Genomic DNA, 26,370 nt, shown 5'->3' on the forward strand with positions numbered 1-26,370 from the left:
AAAATGTAGTATGTGAAACATTTGTTAATGATATACTACACCTGTAATTTGTAATATAAATATAATGGTATGTCAAAAGTAGAAGTCGTATATGTTTATACACACCATGACCAATGTAACAATAGCGGTATTTCAATAGAATAGCTAGGTTTCATATTGACCTACATTTCTAAATAGCAGGTTTAAATATACCGTATATATACTGTGTGTTATAGAAGTATAGATTTTTAGAGACAACTGATATAAAAATTCCCTACACCCGAACTATTTAGTTTCAGCGATAAACCAATAGTGTTTTATGGGTGATTCTTGAAATATTTGTTTTAGTGACGTTGAAAATTAGATAAAACAACTATAATGTTGTATCGTCGCCATAAATTAACCTTGATAAGGTACACATTAACTCTCTTGCAGGGTTATTAGGTAATAAATCTGTGTTAAGCAAGCAAGGTGCAACATATCGGATTTTCATAGATTTCAATATTTATGTTTAGTCTTGTCATCTCTGTGAACCTAGCGTCACTTCTGATGCTTCTGTCGTTTCGGTCAGGATCTCATCTTTTCCCAATTTTATCCTCTTTTTGATAAGTTTAATATTTCCCGGGAGGGAGTTGAGGAGCAGGGATTTCTCGTTAAACGTCCCAGTGGAGCGAGGAAAACTAGACACGTAAGTGCACAAGGTAGGCCCATGTTCGCAAACAACTTCTCGTTAACAGACGATACAACCAAATGGTTATAAGGTTTAAACAAACAGGAAAGTGGAAACATATTTGCAGGTCGATGTTTGAGGGAAAGAAAGAGGTGTAATACATGTATGTTGTAATCTCTAAAAAATACATTGAAAGCCGTGTTATCTGCTTGGAACACAAAGGAATTAACATCTGGACACCTATTTAAGTATAATGGGTAAGGACTGCTTAGTCTTTGTCAGTATAATGTGACAGAGTGGATGACGGTAAATACTGGTTAGTCTTTGTCAGTATAATGTGACAGGGTGGATGACGGTAAAGACTGGTTAGTCTGTTGTCAGTATAATGTGACGTGGTGGGTAAGGGTGAGGACTGGTTAGTCTGTTGTCAGTATAATGTGACAGGGTGGATGACGGTAAAGACTGGTTAGTCTTTGTCAGTATAATGTGACAGGGTGGATGACGGTAAAGACTGGTTAGTCTGTTGTCAGTATAATGTGACGTGGTGGGTAAGGGTAAGGACTGCTTAGTCTTTGTCAGTATAATGTGACAGGGTGGATGACGGTAAAGACTGGTTAGTCTTTGTCAGTATAATGTGACAGGGTGGATGACGGTAAAGACTGGTTAGTCTGTTGTCAGTATAATGTGACGTGGTGGGTAAGGGTGAGGACTGGTTAGTCTGTTGTCAGTATAATGTGACGTGGTGGGTGACGGTAAAGACTGGTTAGTCTGTTGTCAGTATAATGTGACAGGGTGGATGACGGTAAAGACTGGTTAGTCTTTGTCAGTATAATGTGACAGGGTTGATGACGGTAAAGACTGGTTAGTCTTTGTCAGTATAATGTGACAGGGTGGATGACGATAAAGACTGGTTAGTCTGTTGTCAGTATAATGTGACAGGGTGGATGACGGTAAAGACTGGTTAGTCTGTTGTCAGTATAATGTGACTGGTTGGGTAAGGGTAAGGACTTGTTAATATGTTGTCAGTATAATGTGACTGGTTGGGTAAGGGTAAGGACTGGTTAGTCTGTTGTCAATTTAATGAGACGTTTTGGGTAAGGGTAAGGACTGGTTAGTGTGTTGTCAGTATAACGTGACTGGTTGGGTAAGGGTAAGGACTGGTTAATCTGTTGTCAATATAATGTGACAGGGTGGGTGACGGTAAAGACTGGTTAATCTGTTGTCAGTTTAATGTTACCGGAAGGGTGAGGGTAAGGACTTGTTAATATGTTGTTAGTATAATGTGACTGGTTGGGTAAGGGTAAGGACTGGTTAGTCTATTGTCAATTTAATGTGACGTTTTGGGTAAGGGTAAGGACTGGTTAGTGTGTTGTCAGTATAACGTGACTGGTTGGGTAAGGGTAAGGACTGGTTAATCTGTTGTCAATATAATGTGACAGGGTGGGTGACGGTAAAGACTGGTTAATCTGTTGTCAGATAATGTTACCGGAAGGGTGAGGGTAAGGACTGGTTAATATGTTGTTAGTATAATGTGACGTGGTGGGTAAGGGTGAGGACTGGTTAGTCTGTTGTCAGTATAATGTGACGTGGTAGGTGACGGTAAAGACTGGTTAGTCTGTTGTCAGTATAATGTGACTGGTTGGGTAAGGGTGAGGATTAGTTAATATGTTGTCAGTATAATGTGACGTGGTGGATGAGGGTAAGGACTGGTTTGTCTGTTGTCAGTATAATGTGACGTGGTCGGTGAGGGACAGGACTTCTTAGTCTTTGTCAGTATAATGTGACAGGGTGGGCGAGGGTAAGGACTGGTTAGTCTGTTGTCAGTATAGTGTGACAGGGTGGGTGACAGTAAGGGCTGGTTAGCCTGTTGTCAGTATAATGTGACAGGGTGTGTGACGGTAAAGACTGGTTAGTCTGTTATCAGTATGGTGTGACAGGGTGGGTGATGGTAAAGACTGGTTAGTCTGTTGTCAGTATAATGTTACGAGGTGGGTGAGGGTAAGGACGGGTTAGTCTGTTGTCAGTATAATGTGACGTCATGGATAAGGGTAAGGACTGGTTAGTCTGTTGTCAGTATTATAATACAAGGCGGATGGCGGTAGATATCACCATATCATTATATGGCAAGGTGGCTGCATGATAAGTATAACAATGTTAACGTGAATCTATTTTCCTTTAGAAAAAGGTCATAATGACCTTTTTGGGATGAATGTCCTAGATAATGTTCACGGTACGCTGATCATTCTGGAATTTCAGAAAAATGATATGTCACACTGACGGGTTTCACAGAAATCAAATTCCGGTCGGACACGTAGCTGTGTCAGCGAGTTACATGTATGCTGCTGTTTCAGTAAGACTAGTAATATGTAGACGCTTTTTAAAATTGTCGAAATCGCTGCCATCAGATATATACACCGCAACAACTATCGGGAGATATTGACTCCCCTATCCAGTCCGCCCCTTTTATGATCCTCCCGGAATGGTGATATACATGTATATATAGTGTTTAAGTACGGACTGGCAGCTATAAGGTAGATTTTCTCCAAGCTTTTTATCAAAAGAACATATTTTTCTTTAATATTGTAATGCCGATATCCCTTGTATCAGCGTCAGATCGCCTGAGTGTAGCGGAGGTGTGGAAGGGGGTTCATGTTACAAGGTAAATACTCCTGAATTTATCTGTTTATTTGTGAACCTTTCATTTAACATTTTTCTTCTTCTTCTTAATATTTGGTCTAAAGCCTTGGGCGTGTTTGAATTCAATCTCGTTTCTCTTTTAAATATAGCAAAGGGATTTTTGCTGACACAAGCTACAGGGTATGGAAGGAAAAGGCAACAGTATGCGTTTCTGGGGTAAAGGGAATGCGTACAAGCATTCATACAAACAATATTTTAATAATATATTTATATTTGTATGTACTATTAACAAAAAATGGCAATACATGTAATTTTTTTTTACCTTAGCATAATGTTTTGCCAGAGAATCATAAAAGGACAGCAAATTTTTACCCAGGGGAATTTTCTGTTCTTCATTTCAGGGGATATAATGCAATATAAAAAGACTTTAATTCTTAAAATGTCCCTTCTTCATATCATAAAAACTGGTCTATAGATTTCAACATTTTCTTCTTTTGCTTTGAAACGAACTTCATCTCAACATATGAAGATTTGTAATTGTTTCTTGCTTTAGACCACTTTCAAAGCTTACTTTACAACTGTTTGCTTACTACAGGTAAATGGTGAACTACAGATGATGGTATAGCATTTAAGCATAACATTTTGAGCAGCTGAAGCTTGTGTCATATGTGGTTAAAATTAGGAGAAAATCTCTCAATGTGAGATTGATGTCCGGGGACATCTTACGAAAACTTATGTATGAATATTTAAGATACAGTGTAGCAATAGTCACAGGTTATGCGTGTATAACAAATGTTCTCCATAACTAGATTACATATACAGCTATAAACGGAAACCGATAGGTTTACGCGGACCGCTTTACTGATCGTAAGCCAAGATCTATTCACTGAGAAGACTTTGCTCAAAGGGAGAAATCCATTTTTCCCTTAAGCAACGCAAGTTTTTTTTTAAAAAAAAAAAAAAGGTTTATCAAACGGCAAGCAGGATGTGTATTTTTTCTGTCTGTTATTTCCGTGTGTACATCTACGAACTACTATCTAAAGGATCATCTACGGATGTTTAGAACCCTAAGATTTTGCTGATGTTGCCGATATTACCGGTATAGCCGCTGGAAGGAACGTAACTTAAATGGCAATGTAATTAACCAAATCATCGAAGTAAAGGTAACTTCTGCCGCGGCAATCTTGACGTTGTCGTTGATGACGAAATCGACTCACCGTTGTAAGGGCGGGAAAGTGTGGCAGCTGAACATGGCAGATCGGAAAATTTTAAAAAGAAAGAAAGAAAGAAACATCAGTATGTTCAAAATGTGTCGATGAATTCCGTTAAACATTTTTCTATACAACATCTTACTTTTATCACCAGGTATTCCTGTTCACGAAGCGTTCAGTGGGGATCTATTCTGAAAACACACCATGTCGGAGGAGGATACAACGAATGGCGGTATGTATACATTGGAACTGTCACGTTTTGCTGATGTTTATTTGTCGTTTTTATCTGTTCGTAGAGCAAAAATACTTTCATTTAAAAAAAAAATACTCTCTAGAATTGAAGACAAAATCAATAAAACAAGATATATGATTTCCACAACCGTGCCGATTGTATTTTCGGAAAGGATCGATATATTGGATATTGGAGGAGATTCTATCGTCTATTGTTGCTTCTGAGACAATGAAACTGATTTGGTAGAATTTGGCAGACTTGAAGACTGAAAAAGTGATTGAATATAGTGTATGATATACATGTAATATAGAGGATATTTAGGAAAATAAGTATTTCTTATAACAAAACCAGTAGAAGATAAGAGTGTGATGTTTCGATGATTACACGGCCACCTTCATCAGACAAATGATAATATAGAGGATATTACTTGTTTCATGATACCAATTGTATTTCATCGAAGGGTTGAAATATGATATTATGAGAGTACGATACAAATTTTCACATAAAGAGATGAAATATGTCTGATAATCATCAGGAAACAAGGAATATTCTATTTATTACACTTTTCCACATATTCATCGGTGCCAGGTTAAATTCATCGCTTTTTCTATAACTGAAATGCTTGCTTTTCTATAACTGAAATGCTTGCTATATATTAAGACACCATTGGATATATTGATTCATTTATAATCTATGATACAGATCGGCAAACTAATTAACGCCAAGGAAGTATCTTCAACGTACGAAATACTCAAACGATTAAATTCATATTTGACAAGGGTGAGTGCAGTAAAGTGGGTTTCCTGCCATGACACAGGACTATCTTTACACGAGTTGTCGTCAATTAAGTTCGCAACGCATTCTGGGGGAAATATTATCACTGCAAATGCTGTAATCTGGTTATTCAATGAAGAATGAAACTAACATTTTTTCACCGTAAAACCTTATGTTTCACTGCGAAAAATGTTTTAAAAAGTCAAACCGTGAAAAAGGCTATAAGCATGGGGTATTTCAAGATAGATGATGTTCTCACGTCTGTTTTCTGTAATCATAGACAACCTTTTATATCTCGTGAATTAAAAGTGGTCACCTTAATGGAGACAGACATTCTCTGTTTCACTTAGCAGATGATACTTCCCTACTTTCTAGATCTGTATGCAGGGCTTTTTTTTTAGAAAATAATGCAAACAAATTGCGCTTTATTGATTATAAACATAGAACCAAAATATCATTTGTAAATAACACTACAAAAATGTTATTTTCTCGAACCTAAGATATGATGGTGTGCCTGTTACAGTTTCAACTGCAGCGGATCAGAAGGAAAACGGAGATGATACAAACGTCACGGTTATTCCTGAAAATCAAGCTGAAGATAAAAAACAACAAAATGGCGACACTACCAAACAGAATGGTGACACTTCGAAAAAGAATGGCGACAGTTCCAGTTCCGATGGAGAGAAACCAGAAGACGAAAAGGAAAAAGACACGCCGTCCGTTGGAGTCTTTGAAGTGGTATGTAAGGTTATAGTCTATATACACCTATTGCATTGCTCTTGCGAAACATGGTACAGGCTTCACTGAACTAACGCATGCTTAGTCTATCGTATTGATCTGGCTATCTTTGAAATCAATGCAGTACACACTATCGACTTACTGTAATATAGAGGTTATTTATTTTACAACAAATGCGAGACAAGATTTAAGCTCATATTGATTACCATTGTTGGCCCGGATGGAAGCGAGCGAGGGGCTCTTACAGTGGAAAGAAACCGGAGTGCCCGGGGGAGGGGGTTAGGTTGTTGGTGTTGAACCCACGTGGTCGGGTAGGTGACTCCATACCTTATCACGTCCGCCCCGGATAAAGTGTCAAAAATGGTAGATAGTATTTCACAACTCTCTCTCGAGGAAAGTATATGTCAATATATCAAGCACTCAAGTGTTATTTACCTAGTGGTGTTTGTCCTTTCTCTGTGAGGCGGTATACTCGCCTTTAAATCATTGATCATATATCATTCACGAAAACCAAATATTAATGCTGAAGAAATGTATATGGTTGATAAAAAACATTTCTATATCCCATTTTATTTTTGACCGAATATATTGAGGGACCGTCCATAACGAACATAACCCTAACCCGTTTCCAACCATTGACGAACATCTGAAAACTAATTTGAATCCATTCGATATGTACCACAACGCTTGATTGCTATATGAAAATAATACACGACAATATAAATATGATATACCTTCCACAAATATCTTAGCTATGGCTTTTTATTAGTTATAATTCATTAGCTCGCTAATTGTTTTCTTCTCCTTCGTAGTAATGCATTCTTGTAAAAAGCTGGTACCTATAAAAAATACTTCGGTTTACTCTGCTTGAGACCCAAACTATATACTATAAAAGTAACAGCTAATAAAATAATTTCAGACAAGAAAAATATTCAAAAAGTGAAAAAGAACAACATAAAATTTCCTGGTTTCAGTTCAAATTTGCGGACAAGTGGGATGTGATAATGATGATAGTCGGTGTTATTGGCGCTACCGCTCACGGTCTTGCACTGCCTGGTCTTATCATCGTGTTTGGTGAAATGACCGATTCCTTTGTGGACTCTGGGAAATACTCCAGTATCCTGACGGAGATAGCTGCTTTTCTCACCGGGGTTGGAATCACTCGTGACGAGGCACTGAAGGCACCTTCCCTGCTGCTGTAGGTATTTGGAAAATGCTCTAGTTCTATGATTTATATTATGTTCGCCTTTTGATGTCCGAATCTTCTCTAGAATTTTGTATCTACCTGTTACGGTTAGAGTAAGAGATTTATACTTTTGCCCTGTGGCAAAGGAAAGTTTCAGACCTTAAAAGAGATATAAAAACAATATTGCATATCTTTAGTTTCGAAGTTCCATACCCTTTTCAGAAAAAAAAATGAAATACTACATATTTTTTTTTACTTTTCAGTTCCTATTGACAAGACAGGCATACCTTCTGTTTCACATTGCAGCTTCTACTAAACAAATATATGCTACATATTTCCACTGTTTTCAGACCCTACTTAACTGATATACAGACAAACTATTCTACGGTAGACACATCCATCATACAGAAGCAGGTTGACAACGACTTCCTGAAACAAATGGAAACATTTGCCATTTATTATATTGGTGAGTACAATCGGACGTCTATTACGGCGAGAGTTCATGTTACCTTATTTGGCGTAATCATTTTTTTTTTCGCATGATCACATTTTAACAAAATAACGCATTGACTAATTATCGCATCCACTTTGTTTGTTATTAATAAATAACGTTCAAAACTTGCAATAAGCGCTATCATATTCCAGCGAAATCTATTCAGGACGGAAAGCGTTAGAATAACTTGATTCGAAAAATTGGTGTTTCACATAAATATCGAAAAAGTTAAGATACATCAAATGTATCTAAACATAAATAATTAATCTAGGACGATTTGTCATATAAACGTACACACACTGGTTTGATTTCATCATCACTATCACCACACATATTTTTACGGAGCACCTAAAATGCATTTTTAATGTATTGCATGGCAGTTTTTGCGATATTTCTCCGCAGTTTTGATATCTAATCAAGCCGGACAATCCTTGTGGTGTTTTATTATGTTTTTTGTTTGAATATATTTACTATATTGGTTTCTTTCAATATCTAGTCTCTGATTTCATATTTAATCAAACCACTATATTTCAATCTTCAGGCATTGCCGGTGGTGTTTTGGTATGTGCTTACTTTCAAGTAGCATTCTGGATTCTCTCATCCGAACGTCAGATCCACAGAATAAGAAAACTTTTCTTCCGGAACATCATGCGACAGGATATAGGCTGGTTTGACACACACGAGACAGGAGAACTTAACACAAGACTCACCGAGTAAGTTTGGGTCACACATGAATGGAGTTAACATTCCTGTATCATATTTGAAGCATGCTCGATAGCCGGTTAGGCTCTGTTGTTATTTGGTGTAATTGATAAGAAACTTGTTGTGTAACGTTTTGGTGTCGGTATCACCTATGACCAGTGTAGGTAATTTCTATAGTCTGTGATGGTTACGTCTGTGGCCGGTATTGGTCATGTCTGTGGCCAAAATTAGTAACGTCTGTGGCCTGCGTTGGTAACCTCTGTGTTTTAGATTAATTGGCTTTGTCCATAAACGTTAACGTTTCTGTAACGGTAACAATAAAAAAAACGATGGAGTTATGGAAGGAATTTAACTCTATTTCCAAAACATTTATATTGGCAGGTGATACATTTATTGATGATAACGTCACAAAGGTTTTCTTTTCGTACCTACAACGATATACATACCTTTTTGTATCGTATATACAGTTTATTCGTGCGTCCATAATGGTTTGAGATAACGACCTGAAACATTATTCATGGTAGTTGGATGGTGCAGTTTTAACGCACTCGTCATTCACAATGGCAACGCGGAATTTCCTCGGGTATTCCGTTTTTTTCTCACATTCAAACCCCTCGCGCGATCCGTATGTTGGAAAGCTTGATTCGTAGTTGATACAGAATGAAGTCTTACTATCGTTTTACAACTCTGGCAATCCGTATTGATATGAATGTTGCTATATCTTTTTTAATATTTTATACAGATTTATTCATTTATTCTTATTTTTGTCCAATATTTTGACAGACGACGGTTTCGCGAAATAAAGACAATTACCATTAGTATCTCACATTGTATAACTTTGACTACATGTCATACCATTGCTACAATGATTTCATAGAAAAAACACCATTCACCTTGAGATTATATTTCTGTTTTGGTTTTGCTCAAAAGTCGTGTACATGTTGTTCACATGTTGATGTTTTACTTGCAGTGACATCAATCAGGTCCATGAGGGCATAGGTGATAAAGTCAGCACGTTCGTCCAGTGGTTCTCATCCGCCATTTCCAGCTTTATCATAGGATTCGTGTACGGGTGGCAGCTCACACTAGTCATGTTGTCAGTAGCGCCTCTCCTTGCCGTAGCAGCGGGCGCCATGTCCCAGGTGACTCCTTGCCTTTCATCTGTTGTTAACAATAAAAACACTCTCATAGTTGTAAATCAAATGAAAGGTTTATGCACGATTGGTAATCGTTCATTTATAGTTCCGATGTCCGATGAAATATCAAAAGTACACTACAAGTTTTAAGGAGACGTGTAGTGTGTACGATAATATCCCCACGGTTTTCCCAGACATTACGATCTTTGTTGAAGACTTTCTATATCGTCAATATATACATAACCTTTCTAACGGCACGTGTTGATTTGATTATTAACGTTAATGTAACATTGCAACTGTCTACAACAAAATATTGCACGTGTGCCATAACACAAATATGAAACAAATGTCATTGTTGTAGTTGTGTATTGATGGATAATGACAATGATGTAAAAATTAACGTATATCAAACAGATCATGGCGTCCATGTCCTCCAAAGAGCTCACTGCCTACGCTAAGGCGGGTTCGGTGGCTGAAGAGGTTCTCAGCTCTATTAGAACTGTGGTGGCGTTTGGAGGTGAACGTAAAGAGTGTAAGAGGTGGGTTATACACGACACTATAAATAAAGCATTATTTAAAAAAGTAATATACATTGTACAGATGGTTCCTTACCATATAGGTTAACTGTACATTAAACGTACGTGGTCACACTATGTTAACAACTTCATGTATTCGTTACGTGTTGATTAACGTGTCGATTTCACCATACAAGAGTAAGAAACACACATTAGTCTATCAATACAATTACGCATTTCCATTTTCTATCTATTTATTTGTGATATGTGTTCTCGATTATGGTTCAAATGATGTATTTAGAATATGATATATGTAAACACTATTATCTTTTGAACATGACTGTATCACTTAAGGTAAAGTATTCTAATATATGTGACACATGGGCACAATGTATACCTTCCGACAAACAAAGTAGATACTACTGGTTACAATATTGAAATAAAGACGTGTCATGATATTCAACACGTGGTCATATGCAGTGTATAAGTACTGCAGATATCTATCTATTCGACATTCACAACAATAACCTCATTTTACCTAGACATTTAGGCCTTTATAATGCATTCGGGTTTAGTATTTTATCAACAGTGCCATTAACGGAGAGGAAGATATTTGAACAATTGTATTTATGTCCATGTATCTTTAACACATTAATGATGTCAAAATATAGAGTGTTTAAGCTGAAAGGATACCTGTTGATACCACCCACCTTTGAATCGAAAGAGTTTTAACAGAATTGACTGTAGAGATAATATCAACTTTTGGATGTTACTGTATAATGAAATGAAAACATAACGTGTTTTGATAATAACATTGGTAACATTAACCACATTAACAGGTACGATGACCACTTAAAGGAAGCCCGTGACATAGGAGTGAAGAAATCCTTAACTAACGGCTTGTCGTTCGGTGTGACGTACATGTTGATTTTTCTCACGGACTGTCTGGGGTTCTGGTACGGAGCAAAGCTGACAAGAGATCAACCTGATCTTTATACCCCAGGAAAAATACTCATTGTAAGTAGGAACGGACACATTCCTAACAAAACATTCCCATATAGTGCTGTGTTTATCCTTATTATCGAAACAAGAAATAAGCCACGTCCGTTTTGTGAGCGGTCTCAAGACATAATAATGGACGATAAACACCAAATGTCCATTGCATTGGCCCTATTTTTAGCTTTAGCTTTAGGACTATGTATTTGCACGGCAGATTACAAGTTGGCAGTCAGCGTGTAGTGGATGAAAATGGAAGTTTTATTTACATAGAAGATTTAGATTTTTTTTTATTTCACCGAAACTGTAACGAGATGCAATGAGAACTTCATAACGAGTTTAAGGAAAAGGATGATTCTTTTTTATCACATAATTTAATTACATTTGGAAACATTTGTGAAGTTGCATTAATTAGACTAATATAAAATCTAAACACACAATACTTTCTCTCTAATGCTTTCTTTCTTGACGTCACAATACATATGATGTCAAAGAGATGTCAATCACTGCTCCGCTAAGTCATATTACGCATGTGTAAAAAGATACATAGTATAGCATGGGTATTATTGCACTGATAACGAGGTAATTGTTACATAATTGTTCTTATTAGTAATTCCGACCCAAAGTTGGAAAATGTGCTGTTGTAGACAGAGCTGTTTTAAATGAGTGTCTTTTTTTACGTTCCATTCTGATTTTCAAGTCTCCAACGTAACTCGTTTAGGAATCCCTTACTTATTACTCCAGAACTTTGATATCAATACACTACCCTGGAATAGATCATAGATATGTACATGTACCGGGTTGAGCAATCCTTCAGGCTATATTTCACACACTCCAACATCCTTTATCTTACAAATTCAATACTAGCCCTATATTTGGAACAGGGATAATGAAAGTTCAGCAGGTACGCAATGGATGTACCATATCGATACAACACGAGTAGGCTGTCATATACCTCGTTCTGATTGTGTCGATATATGGCTGTAATAAATATTTCATACGAATAAATCAAACGCTACAATCGATGAAAGAACTCCTACAGTGAAATGAAATATTAGAGTACATAAGTGGTTTTTCCTTGGCCTATTTTTGAGGCATAGATTTCAATAGCCTGTAAGAGTTATGAGGAAAAGTGATTGGAATTATGATTCGGCATCTCATGAATGAACTTGAAATGTCTGATGACGTGATCAGAATATGGACAGGTTATACTGTATCAGTAAAAATGTTTGTGACCTGCCTTCTTTAGTAAGAATATGAATACACATTTGAAGTATCACAATTACACATTACGTACATGGATGGCAATTAAAGGCATTCTAACATGAAGTAATGTGCAAATTGTTAACACAAATGACTAACTAGCTAGCTAAAGAACATTTCATACCACAGACAAAGTGTTTTCTTAATGCGATGACGAAGAAAAACTTCTATCCATTTAGCTAAAATATCAAGCCATGTTGAACTATAGCAGCTGCGCATTTTTACTCGTAGAAGGGAAACTGAGTCTTCAGATATTGGTTATCTAACGTTGGTTATTCATCCGAAATGATTTGTTCCAATCTAACAATACCTCTATCACCAACAAAAATGTGTAAAAATTATTGGATATTTTTACGCGGATGTTGTGATATTTCCTTAGCTATATATGTCTGCTGCGTGACCATGTTGGTTGAGTTCATTTGTGTATAAACTACTTTCGTCTATTACGCCGATAGACATGTATTCCTGTCAATAGATTATTTAAACCGGGTGGATGTCACGTCATAAATACTATATTGTGAAGGTTGTATTCTTGAAAATATCTTCGGCCTACTCCAGAAATAATCTAATCACAGCTGACATTAGCTGCTCTGTAAATCTCTATTTGTCATTTTGATTTTTCATTTCCTGGTCGTCAGCTGACTTTATCATCCCTTTGCATATTGTCAATAGTAAAGAGGAAATGTGCAAAGGACACACAAGTTTTCATTGTACAATGCAAAGTAAGAAGTATACACAATATAACTAAAATTGATTGTATCATACAGTTTGTTTGCCCTTCTATGTCTCGGCATTGACAATAGGATAACATTGGTTCTTTCAGGTCTTTTTTAGCATCGTTATCGGTGCCTTTGCATTGGGTAATGCCATGCCAAACCTACAGTCAATGGCAACTGGAAGAGGAGCAGCATACATGATATACAATCTTATAGCATTAGTAAGTATTTTCTAGTTGAGCTAGTAATGTAAATATATATATTAGATTCACGTGTTACCAGAAACATGATAGTGAAGTTAGTAAATACAAGCAACGATACGAGTATGGATGCTAATATGGAAGGCCATGGTGGTATATTTGAATGTTTGTTATTACAAATATCTACATAATAAAAACATAATATGAAAAAAAAATAATCAAAGTTAACACATTACGCTATTCAACAAATCTGATTCTTCAATCCCTCTCTGCAATGACGTAGCATCCTCAAAAAATAAGGAAAACAACAGACTTTTGCTATAGTTTGGTTTATCATAATCCGCAACGAAGTTCTGTCTGTCTGTCTGACTTTAGACATAATTTGTAGCATCTTCTTCCCTCTGGATTATGCATGGATTTCGATGAAATCCTGTACACGTTAGACGTGACGTTCTCTTATGTTTGCCTGAACAGCAATAGGTTCCGTGAATTTTTACAGTTACAAAGTTATAGTCCTTGGCGCTTCTTAGTGAAACAGTCCTTTTGATATTGAAATTTGGTAATTTGTGTAAATGTATGCTAAATTTCTGAAAAACATGAAAGATCATTGAGTCAAAAGTAGGTATTTTATATGCAAAATAGTATCATGATGGCTAAATATTCCAACATGGAGAATACATCAGATAATTATAAACATTGATGCACGTTACATTGTGTGAAGCTTCTACTGTTAAGGTGCCAAACGTCAAAGGTCGCAGATAAATCGCAGTTTTGTATTGGCCTATGAAAGGATTTTGATGAAACGTTGCACAGGTTATACCTGACATGGTTTTGTGTCTCCCTAAATACCATTATGTTTTGTCAAGTGATAACCCTTAGCGTTTGTAATTGAAATAGTACTTGTGGCATTGTCTAGTTTACCTTAGAATGTTGACACGTTCGAGTATAGGTCAAAATACTTTCAAACGAGAAACTTGAATTCTTATATGACAGGTTCCAGCCATAGACAGTTCATCAGAGGAAGGCAAAAAACCGGACAGTATCGAGGGGACTATCAAGTTCCAGAAGGTGAAATTCCGGTATCCAGCACGTGAGGAAGTGGTTGTTCTCGATGGCCTGGACCTTACAGTAGACAAAGGTCAGACTTTGGCTTTGGTTGGATCTAGTGGCTGTGGCAAGAGTACTGTCGTACAGTTACTTCAGAGGTTTTACGATCCACAGGAGGGACAGGTATCCAAAACTTAGTCATATTGTTCAAAGTTAAATTGTACTTAATATGCAATTCATAACTGGCTTTTTATATATTTTTTCCTTTTCGAAATTCATTTTCTACCATTTTAATCAAACCTCGAAAAAAGTTCGTGTTTCAGCGTGCCAAGATCAACGTTAAGATCACCATTACTATCTATAGAAAATCTTATAGCAACTTCATTTCTCAACCGATTTTGAACAACCTTCATCTATTGGTCAAGCATCACAATACCGTAATCTAGTTAATGTTTCCATCAACGTCAATGTCACTGTTGCTATTATAGCTATATGTATTGCTTTATAAGAAATCATCTTTGCACAGAAGAATACAGGTATAACTCATTCACGTATTTCGGTATTTAGCCTATCAACTATATCTGCATTTATTATCTTATATATTTATCCTTTGCATTTTTCTTAATGGCACTTCACATTATTCCACTGAAACTTTCCGAATGTACTATATTGATAAGAAAATAATTTACAGGTGCGTTGATAATATATAGATACAGGTATATCAATTATCAGAGGACGAAGTTGCTACTGCGTGATTTAACTATGTTATGTGTTCACTACAAATTGAAGCGAAAGAATTTGAATCGTTTGCGATGCCTTGTTTATTTGAAAATCCTCACTTCTGTTTGAGTCTAAATAAGTTTGATACAATACGATCTCCTTGTAAATAACAATCAAATGAAATACTGTATTTACTTTTCTGTGGTTGCTTTCTATTTGTTCCGAGATATCGGTTCGCCTTACAAACACAATAGACGTATAACTTATGAAGACCCCGAACGAAAATATTCCTGTCAAATATATCTATGTGAGCGTTACATTGTTCTATAATGTAGATCCTGATCGATGGTATCGACATTAAGGAATTAAATGTACAATGGCTCCGACAACATATTGGAATAGTGAGTCAGGAGCCGATACTTTTCGCCACCTCCATAGCTGAAAACATCCGGTACGGACGGGATGGCGTCACCGATCGCGAAATTGAAGATGCTGCAAAGATGGCTAATGCTCACAATTTCATCATGGAACTCCCTGATGTAATTTTTTTATTTATCTGAAACCTTCTCACTCAGAAGTAGTCAATAATAGCACATCAAAAGTTTTTTTTAACAATTTAAACTTTAGAAATCCGAAAATCAAGTGCATTTAGTGAAGAATTGAATTTGAAGAGTGACCTTTCATTGTTTTAATGATAAAAGTTAAACAAGAGAAAGATTGGATTTTATATAGTAAATAGATTAGATCCAAGACATTTTAACATTGATGTGTGTAACTACGAATTAATCAAATATTTTATTTCACTAACATGGTTTTCGATATAGGGGGTATTACAAACTTAATTATCGTAATACCAAATGCGTCGAATATGACTTTTTTTTATCGCTGTACACGTCTCCGGTGTTTCAGAGATACAATACCTTGGTGGGGGAGCGAGGTGCACAGCTAAGTGGTGGTCAGAAGCAAAGAGTGGCAATCGCACGTGCTCTCGTAAGGGATCCACGCATTCTTCTTCTTGACGAAGCCACTTCGGCACTTGATACTGAGAGTGAGGCTGTTGTTCAGGAGGCTCTTGATAAGGTACGATAGTAATGATGAAACGACAAAGTGGCAATGGACAAATATAATTGTTTTATTATTTGTGTAGGTCAAAGGTAAATACGTGTACTTTGTTCAAATTTCAAAATATAAAATTTTGGTTGTGATATACAAAGATTAAGCAAAAATGCCATATTTTGTCAAAACCTCCAAAACAGGAGAGTAATATTTTAAAACTTTAAAACGATAGTTATTGCTGGATCTAGCAAGACCTAGATCAAGTAATTTATTTTGTGCCAGACTCGAGCTGACAGAAACATGATTATATAGCCCGTTCTATGTTTGATTTGTGCTAAACTCGAGCTGACAGAAGCACGATTATGCGGCTGTTTCTTTGATTTTTTGCAAGGCTCGCGATGGCGGATCAATAATTATGTAGCCCTTTTTACAGGACGACCATTATGTCTCTATGTTTATCTTGTTCCAGGCTTGAGCTTGCAGGACGACCATTATGTCTCTATGTTTATCTTGTTCCAGGCTCGAGCTTGCAGGACGACCATTATGTCTCTATGTTTATCTTGTTCTAGGCTCGAGCTGGTAGGACAACCATTATGTCCCCATGTTTATGTTGTTCTAGGCTCCAGCTGGCAGGTATACCATTATGTCTCTATGTTTATCTTGTTCAAGGCTCGAGCTGGCAGAACGACCATTGTGATTGCTCATCGTCTGTCAACTGTCAAAACAGCAGACAGCATCGCTGGCTTTAAAAATGGTGTCGTTGCTGAAAGGGGAACTCATGACCAGCTGATGCAGAAGGACGGTGTCTACAGTTCACTGGTCAAACTACAGGTATTGCATAATTGTACAAAAGACAGACAAGTGTATAACATTATAACATATTAAATCGAAGTTGTCAACACATTTCTCCTATTTATCTGATAAACAACTCCTTAATTATGTCTTTTTATCACGAAATTAAGCAACATCAGCTGATATGATTTTATTGTTATTTCATATGAGAAACAGTATATCATAGTACGTTCTTTGTTCAACGCTCTTTGCAACAAAATGTTTCATTTGTATTGTTCAACTTTCGGATAGGTATATTGTACATAACTCTATCGAATACCTCAAACCGGTGCTATGATTTATTCACTAAACCTCCCAAAGCTCGGGTATTCACCTTGATTTACCATACTGATGACTGTTAAGTATGTTTTACTCATTTGTTTAATATATGAAAACAGAGTTGATTTTTTTCTCAAAATAATTCCAGTAACATTACAGTGCTACTTGATTTTACTGGTTTTCCAGTGTCATCATTTTTTATTTACATTGATATTATCTGTTACTTTTGTTACAGACGAAACATGCAGAAAAAGGTAAAAACACTGTGTTGTTACAAACTTTCCATTTTCCCACTATTTAAAACATCTATTTGGTTCGAGGTAACTTTGACAATAATTTGTGTATTGTTGAATTGAAAATCGACGTTATTTCAACTTCACTGTTCACTTATATGTTAATGGGAGCAAATACTTATTTTCAAATCTTATTTCAATACAAATCATGTATTACGCCGTTTAACGTGTTTCTGGAGATCCACTCTTATGCACTTGATGCAGTATTGTATTCAAACGAAATCATTTAGTATCAGATTGGAAAGTAAACATTCTATAATCATTTACTTAATCATGAGAGATATCATGGTCTGGATGACTTACCGCCATCCAAACTGGACACTAGTCAACAGAATAACTTTAAGATATTTTCATTGAATTTATATTATGGAACAGTTTTATAATCATTACATAACGATGAGTAGCGATGTTCAGTATCAATATTTGAAAGGTGACCAGACGGAAAAGAATAAAGATAAAAAGGCTGAAATACAACATACATCGGGTGGAATTGACTCAACTGATGACAAGGATGCTGGTGATAAGAAAAAAGCAAGTATAACACTACGTTATTTGAGGGGGCTGGGGAGAGGTTGGGGTGGGGGAAAGAAACGTTTCTGACCAAACATTTTTAAGCTATACATATCAAAGGAAGGGAAATTTGATTGGATTGCTTGGTACCTCATGAAAGTTTTATAAGCTGCATGTCTGTCAGGAAACTTCACAACAGCAGTGGGATTTAAACATATGACAACTCATGATAAAACCTAGTTTTTAAAGAGTGCATAGCAATGAACTTCAAAACGACAGTTATTTTTAAGCATTTGACAAATTCATTTAATAAATAAATTATGAAGCACCGAGGCGTACACACCCTAAGATAAACCAAAGTATTATATATATAATCGTTGCAGGAGAAAGAAATTAAGGGGTCGTTTCGGAGAATCATGCGTATGAATGCCCCTGAATGGTATTACATTCTCATCGGCTGCATCGGAAGCATTATGTTTGGAGCTGTCCAACCGGCATTTGCCATAATCTTTGCTAGTATTCTTGACGTAAGTAGCCTTCTTAATATTCATCATGTGTTAATGGTGGTGTTTTGGTTTCCTCTATGTAACGACAACTTTTATTTCAAATCTAATTAATTATTGCAAAAACGTGAATATTTGCAGCCAGCTATTGATAGAAAATTAGTTGGATGTTAATATGTATAAACCCCAATATACGCATCATCTAGCAAATTTATGGTATTCAGCAAAATTTCTGAGAAAACTTCCACATGGTAATTATGCTAAGGTAAGATTAGAACATACTTAAGCCGAGTAGTACCTATTAACAAACACTTGTTGAGAAATCGAAATTGATAAAAGTGAGTCTCAATTACAATACAAACAGTGTTATATGAAGTTCAGAAGGCCGTCACGAAAACAAATCTGCATAAAATGATCAAGTAACAAAAATAAATAAATAAATAAACAAATAAAAAAAACAAAAAACCAAAAAAGAAGTGTGAACTATAACTGAACCTGTACCAATCAAACCACTAATTAGTAACCATAGAGAGGCATTTTAAAGGCATTTGACGGACTTCAATATCACTCAAACCTAAACCAAATCTATGTAGGCCTTTTCCCTTTCCACTTCTGGACATGTTACAGTCTGCTAGAGTTAAGATAAAGCAACAGTTGGCCCCGGAGCCGTCTTCAGAAACCATCATTATCAAACACACACTTGGTTCCATCCCACTGAGGGGGACGCAGGTCACCCCCTCACGTCGCCAGAACACTATTATTCGTCAGTGAGACGATACCTGGTAACGGGAAGAGACGTGGAGACGGAAACATGTCAATCAATCAATCAAGCTTTATATCAATACCCGTGCACGTCATCGTTTTCCTTGATATTTTTTTACTATATCGACATGATAGTTTATTCTTTGCGTATATTGATGCTTCAAGGTTTAACACGCGCGCCAATGAAATGTTGAACAGAATGCCAATGAATATATAAATGTTATATTATTAATAAAAAACGAGGCGTGTATATCTGCTTTACTCATTATTAGTTCAGTTAACATTGTAAAAATTCCTCGTACACTTCTGTGTAGGAAGAGGAAATTGAAATGTCACTTTCTATTTAGTGTTAATCATAGTAAAATGAAAATAGCGGATCATTTGTCATGCCTTATTGTCTATTCCTGATATCTGTTATGAAATATGTTCACAAAAAACTCAATTTAGATTCTACTTAAAGGTACCTCATGGTTTTTTTTTCGTAAAATATTGTAGGCATTTGCCTCAACAGATGAAGCATACCAAAGACAAGAAATCAACAGGTTCGTCATAATTCTGTCAGGGATTGCAGTGGGAAGTTTGATCGCTCTTACACTCCAAGTAAGTAGATTATTGTTAGATTCACTTGGTGAATGTCTAGTGTAGAAATTAAACGTCAACTTACAATCCGCAATTATGAAGTAAATATATAAACGCTTTAGTTGTAGTCTGTTTGTTCAATACAGGCAAGAATTTCTTTCTAAATCTGGAGAGGTATTGCCGAATAATAACATACGAAACAAAACTACTAGAGGTTTTTTTCACAATCTAGATATTTAAGTTTATATCAGTAATGAGGTTGCTTTAAACACACTCCATACGTAAACGATATAAAAAAAACTCATCAGTTTCATGTCTTCTCTGCTACATTGTCAATTCATTGCGGTTTTGGTCATTTTACAGGGATACATGTTTGGGAAGTCCGGTGAGATGTTGACATTGAGAATCCGAAGTTTGACCTTCAAGGCTATGCTGAGACAGGTATGCATTATATCTAGTAAATAGGATAGAATTTACATTCATTTTAACCTTTCATTCATTTCATTTCGACATTTTATTACATATTGCAAAATATTGGTTATGTAACGCAAGTTTTCATTGGATGAATTTCATGATCCGATATACTCGTGAATTCTGACGCTTGTCCAAAGATGGCGACCATCTTTCCTACTGAAGCAGATTATCGACATTGAAACTGGAGAAATTCAAGAAAATTATCATTACCAATACTCTCTTGTGTCATCGAAATGTGATGTGGAAAGTATGATGATGAAAATCATATTCTTATTTACTTTTCTAAGAACTGACTGTGATATATATATGTTAATATGTCTTGGTAATTGATAAGTTACACAAAAACAATCTGTGAATACATATTGCACTTTTGTTTTAGTTCCAAATAGATGGAACGAATACAAAACACTAAAAAACAGAACTGTTGACGCGACGACCTTTGAGGAAAGTATACTAGGAAGAAAAATAGTTCAGGGAAATGGAGAATAGGTGATTTAAGAATTCAGGTTATTGAAATAAATTTGTTGAGTGAGCTAGATATTGGGCAAAATACCGTGCGGTGTTCCTGAAACGATCACCGCTTTCCAATATCTTCAAACAGACACACAAAAAATGTCAGAAATTAGTCAGCCTATTAACAATCTTCAAAAACATGAAAAATTAATACAAATTTTTATTACTGCCCAGTTATATTTTTCGGATGTCATGTGGTCCTGACATATTCTTGGTGTTAATGCGAACCAAGACGGAATTTGTGTTCTCGAGCCAATAGGATTCTGTCGTCTGCAGACACCTCAAATGATTCCACATCTTTTCCGACAGTCTTGCAATTTTCAAAAAATCATGTTGTTAATAATTTGTCGACAGCAATCAACATACCTCATGGATGTTGTTGTGACTGGGAAAACCTCTTGAATGTCCAATTGTAATATCTAAAATTGGCCTTGTTATTGTATATACTGGCGGTGTTGTTTGTAGTAAAATTAATCTGTTTGATTATAGGAAATATCTTACTTCGACGATCATAAAAACAATACAGGAGCTTTAACCACAAGACTTGCCACAGAAGCATCTGATGTCAAAGGAGTAAGTTTAAACAGATTTCAGTCTACATCTTAATGAATATTGTAAATTTACCAGTCTATGCTCGTGTTGTAGGAAGGTAAGAGAAGGTATCAATTCATGATGAAAATAGTTGATGAATTAAGAATAAATTAAAACAATAAAATTAACGGCAAATGACATAACGGATATCTAGTATCACATGCAGTTACTCAACAATAACAAATTAGAACAAAATCTTTCTTTCGTGTTTAAAAGTGTTTCGCCTATAGTTTATTTCTATCATATTCCGTACCAACCACACCAATTGTCATGTCATTTTTAAAGATATTTTAATCGTTGTTATGCAGAGTAGTATATATCATTGCTAATGAAATATTATTAACCAACACCCCATCACTATGTGTGATTTAAATTTCTTGAAAAAATAGACTTCAAAATTATTTTACAGTTTGGACATGCTATCATAATTTTCAAAAAGTGTATTTAAGCAAATATTTATCTCATGTTTCAGGCATCAGGAGCACGAATGGGCAAACTCCTAGAAAATGTAGCTAATATGGGAACGGCCATAATTATATCATTTATATATGGCTGGAAACTCACGTTAGTCATCATAGCATTCATTCCAATCATAGCCGTAGGAGGTGCTTTAGAATTTCAGCTCCTTTCAGGAGTTGCTGGCAAAAACAAGGAGGCACTAGAGGGTGCTGGCAAAGTCGCGTCGGAAGGTATAGGGAATATACGAACAGTAGCAGGCTTAACGAAAGAGAAGACGTTTATCAGGTTGTACACCGAGAGTTTGAAGGCACCATACAAGGCTTCGAAAAGGAAGGCTCATATGATAGGAATAGCGTTTTCTTTTTCCCAGTCAATTGTATTCTTCCTGCATGCAGCAGCGTTCTACTACGGCGCCTATCTCGTGAGGCAGGGAGACATGGATTTTGATGACGTGTTCAAGTAAGGCAAGACATAAAAATAGTTGTAAAAGATTAAAAATTCGAACTGTATAGAAACTATGCACGATTTTATCATATAGTTTTAAATATTAATTTCCACAACCAAACAAATGTTCGTGACCATCAATTATCAATTTTCTTTTCTGTGATCTTGCTCCACAATAAGATGCACTTTCTTAATTTTATCTTATATATAATGTACTATTTTGTAAGACAAATAATCTTGTTATGATTATCGAGTTTGAAAAAACTAAGCCGGAATAATAGATATAATGCCGATCCTAAATGTTTATACAAAAAAGTATTTTTCTTTCATCAAAGTAATTTAACCTAGGAACTAGGTAGACTATTGATATACGGAAGGGAATACTTAAATGTAGACTGCTCATTATTAGTATCATGAATTATGCTGTGCGATTTAAACGTCATCCTGATATTTTACAGAGTATTCGCTGCTATCGTGTTTGGTGCCATGGCCATGGGAAATGCGAGCGCTTTTGCGCCTGATGCATCTAAGGCGGAAGTAGCTGCTGGGCACATTTTTGCTTTGTTAGACCGAAAACCGAGTATTGACTCCGAATCGGATGATGGCGTAAAACCCAATAATGTAAGTGAACTATATCTTTAGTATATATAATTAAACTTTCTATTCCATATCATGTTGCCAACATTAACTGCATTATCAACTCTAAGTATACTGCGAACTTAGCTAAGTATCAGAGGCATTTGTTATTCTTCGGGACGATTTGAAAAAACTTCAGCACGTTTGCCAAATTCTCCAATATTTTCGTTGATAAAAGATAAAACCTTTTACTATAATTATATTACAATCCTCTTGTCGGTTCACGTAATAGTCACTTCATTTCTTGTCACAATTTACTCTTGAGTGTGACCTAACATTGTGGAGACCATGTTTCTTAACGGTTTCTTCAGGTTTAATCTTATACATTGTATAAGGTGAATCACCCTGATCTTCTACTTGTTGTGTTATAAAGATCTTCTATTCTATTGGCATTACCAACCTGAAGAAAATGTTCCAAAAACACCAACAACAAAGAGAGATTCTTCTATCAAGTATAAGTAGCTTTCTGAAAATGTTTTGATATGTGGTAATATTGTGTTCTAGCTGTAATTTACACAGTTGAAAATCAATTTATTGAATATCTTTACCATTAGTCCTGTTGCTTGAATGCGATGACTATTGTGTATAAATCCCCTTTCTTCCGAGTTATGCAAGTATTAAAAGAAATTCAGTTCTTGTATATTCATTTATTTACTTATTTATTCAGTTTTTCATCGGAAATTATATCGTTTCCTACCTTGGCAATAACGGAACATGTGTCTTGTAGCAAAGGAATGAAGTTTCCATTTGATTGATGATTTCAAATACCATGAAAAGGATACACATTTGCCCTTGTTTTATTTTCAGGACAGTTTCAGCAGTAAGGTAACGTTTAAAAGCGTCGAGTTTCGTTATCCCACGCGACCAGATATACAGGTGCTTCAGGGACTTAACCTGTCGGTAGAGCCAGGTCAGACACTAGCTTTGGTAGGGACCAGTGGATGTGGCAAGAGTACTACAGTACAACTAATAGAGAGGTTCTACGACCCGGAGGACGGATCAGTGGTACGTTTGTCTTTCTAATGAAAATCCACAAGTAAGACAATGGCGATGATATTAGTGCACTGCATTATCTTAGTGTAAATTAGAACAAGAACGAAACAAAACTAATTATACCTCCTGATACTAATAATTGAAATAAGGTTGTATACATTTGTATGAAAAATAACCATTATATAATACTTTTGGTGTAACGTGGAAATGAATGGCTGTCTCTAAGATGCCATGTTGAAACAGCTTTCGATATCCACACATATTTTGATTTTGAATATTGGTCTAGGTACTGGATAGGCACGATGTGAAGGACCTGAATATTCACTGGTTACGATCCCAGATAGGAATCGTGTCCCAAGAACCAGTCCTGTTTGACTCTAGTATTGCCGAAAATATTGCGTACGGCGATAATGATCGTGTGGTGCCAATGTTGGAGATCATGGAGGCTGCTCGTAAATCCAACATCCATCAGTTCATCGAGGCTTTACCTGCGGTGTGTATACTATAAATAGAGGATCTTACACAAATGCCGATGTGGTATAGGGTTTATTAAAAGAGTTCTATGATCTGATATGTCTTGAACCTTCCAGTGAGTGTCATACAAAATTATCTAACGAGCTAGTTCCATCAGTTTTATCAGAAGCGTTTGTCTATACAATGATCCGTTGTCTTATTTTCTCCAGTTTACATCTACTTCTTTAAAAGTATTCATCTATAGAGTTTTTTATATTCTTAGTGATGTTGACCCACAGTTATAGTTACAGTCAGAGCATTTTAAGAATGGATTTAAAGAGGAATGTAACATATAACCGTCACCAATTACAGAACAATCAATAATTTCAAATTAGTTGACACGGTTTTTCTTCTATTCTACTGTTGAATATATTTATGTAATAATCAATATGTGATATAATTTGCAATCGCATTTACACTGTGTATTACAGAATATAAAGATCGATGACGCAATAACTAGGTATTCTTCAGTACATTTAATCAGCGAGTAAACGCCATGGCGAGAAACAAATATTTACTTCAGTGTCCCATCTTTTAAGCGATGTAATGTAAAACATCAAACGGACCTAATATGGAATTCATGGTCGTTATAATAACAGTTGCAAAACTGTCATTTATAGTGCTGATAAACTTCATCCTAAGGAAATACAATGATTACATTGTATACCTGCTGACGGGTAAGAAATAGGCTGAAGCAGGATTTGTATGACGTGTTTCCATGTCTATAACAATAACGTTATATTGGTCACGTACAGGGTGTCATTTGTCATACCGTAAATCACAGATCGTTCATCTTAGTTTAAATCGTAACATTGCCATGCAAACGTAAATATAACGAATAAATGACAGATGTATCACTTCTTACGATAAACTCGTACATTTCACGAAAATGTGTCCATTCACAAGACATTTTCTCAAAGCAAATATGAATATCATGGTCATCAGACATGTCCAGAACTGCATAGTTCATAATGAATTCTTGTTTATTTGGTTTTTCTAGCCCTTGTGTAAAACGTGTCTTTTAACAACACTGATATATTCTTATGTCCTTTTAGGTTTAGAGATTTTGCAACTTTATCTGTGTTGTTACTCATTGTTATCATTAACAGGGCTATGAAACAAACGTTGGATCTAAAGGAACGCAGCTTAGTGGAGGGCAGAAACAAAGAGTTGCTATTGCTCGGGCGCTCGTCAGAAATCCCAAGATATTGTTACTAGATGAAGCTACTTCAGCTTTGGATACGGAGAGTGAAAAGGTATACTATATATATAACAATAGATAAGTAAGATACTAAGATTCGTTATATTGTAATAAACACGTGTGAAGACCAAAGCAATCCGATAAACTGTGTAAGTGTAGGTTTACGATGGATAGTTCTGATTGTGAACAGAGCAAAGCTATATGTTAAATACATGTAAATAAAATATATAAATAATGTATTGGTGCACACGCATTATTCAAATACTTACCTATTTTCAGCACCGATACAACCCAGAATTAATTTATGTTAAATACAGGTTGTGCAAGAAGCACTGGACAAAGCAAGAGAAGGGAGAACGTGTATTGTAATCGCTCATCGATTGTCGACTATCCAAAATGCTGACAAAATCTGCGTTATAAAATCAGGAAAGGTTGTTGAAGAGGGTAAACATGGAGACCTCATGTCCAAGCAAGGAATCTACTTCAAACTGAATAGTGCCCAAGCTGGGAAAAGCTAA

At 35.9% G+C, this 26,370-nt stretch overlaps 1 protein-coding gene across 1 annotated transcript; it reads left to right on the forward strand.

Moving 5' to 3' along the window:
* Positions 1-4,701: 4,701 nt before the first annotated feature.
* LOC132556416 (ATP-dependent translocase ABCB1-like) lies at positions 4,702-26,370 on the forward strand. The gene is made up of 25 exons (XM_060220829.1): positions 4,702-4,729; positions 6,027-6,241; positions 7,216-7,439; positions 7,778-7,893; positions 8,462-8,633; positions 9,593-9,764; positions 10,173-10,297; positions 11,113-11,290; positions 13,356-13,469; positions 14,442-14,678; positions 15,551-15,754; positions 16,125-16,295; positions 16,941-17,102; positions 17,617-17,635; positions 18,105-18,205; positions 18,568-18,711; positions 19,945-20,049; positions 20,392-20,469; positions 21,505-21,588; positions 22,079-22,524; positions 22,968-23,130; positions 23,953-24,150; positions 24,425-24,631; positions 25,761-25,907; positions 26,170-26,370. Exons 1-25 carry the CDS (start codon positions 4,702-4,704, stop codon positions 26,368-26,370), a joined length of 4,011 nt encoding a protein of 1,336 aa, XP_060076812.1.

This window comes from Ylistrum balloti, unplaced genomic scaffold (genome assembly GCF_031769215.1).
Source record: "Ylistrum balloti isolate Yb309-2 unplaced genomic scaffold, AGI_CSIRO_Ybal_v1 Utg370568, whole genome shotgun sequence".
Taxonomy (NCBI): domain Eukaryota; kingdom Metazoa; phylum Mollusca; class Bivalvia; order Pectinida; family Pectinidae; genus Ylistrum; species Ylistrum balloti.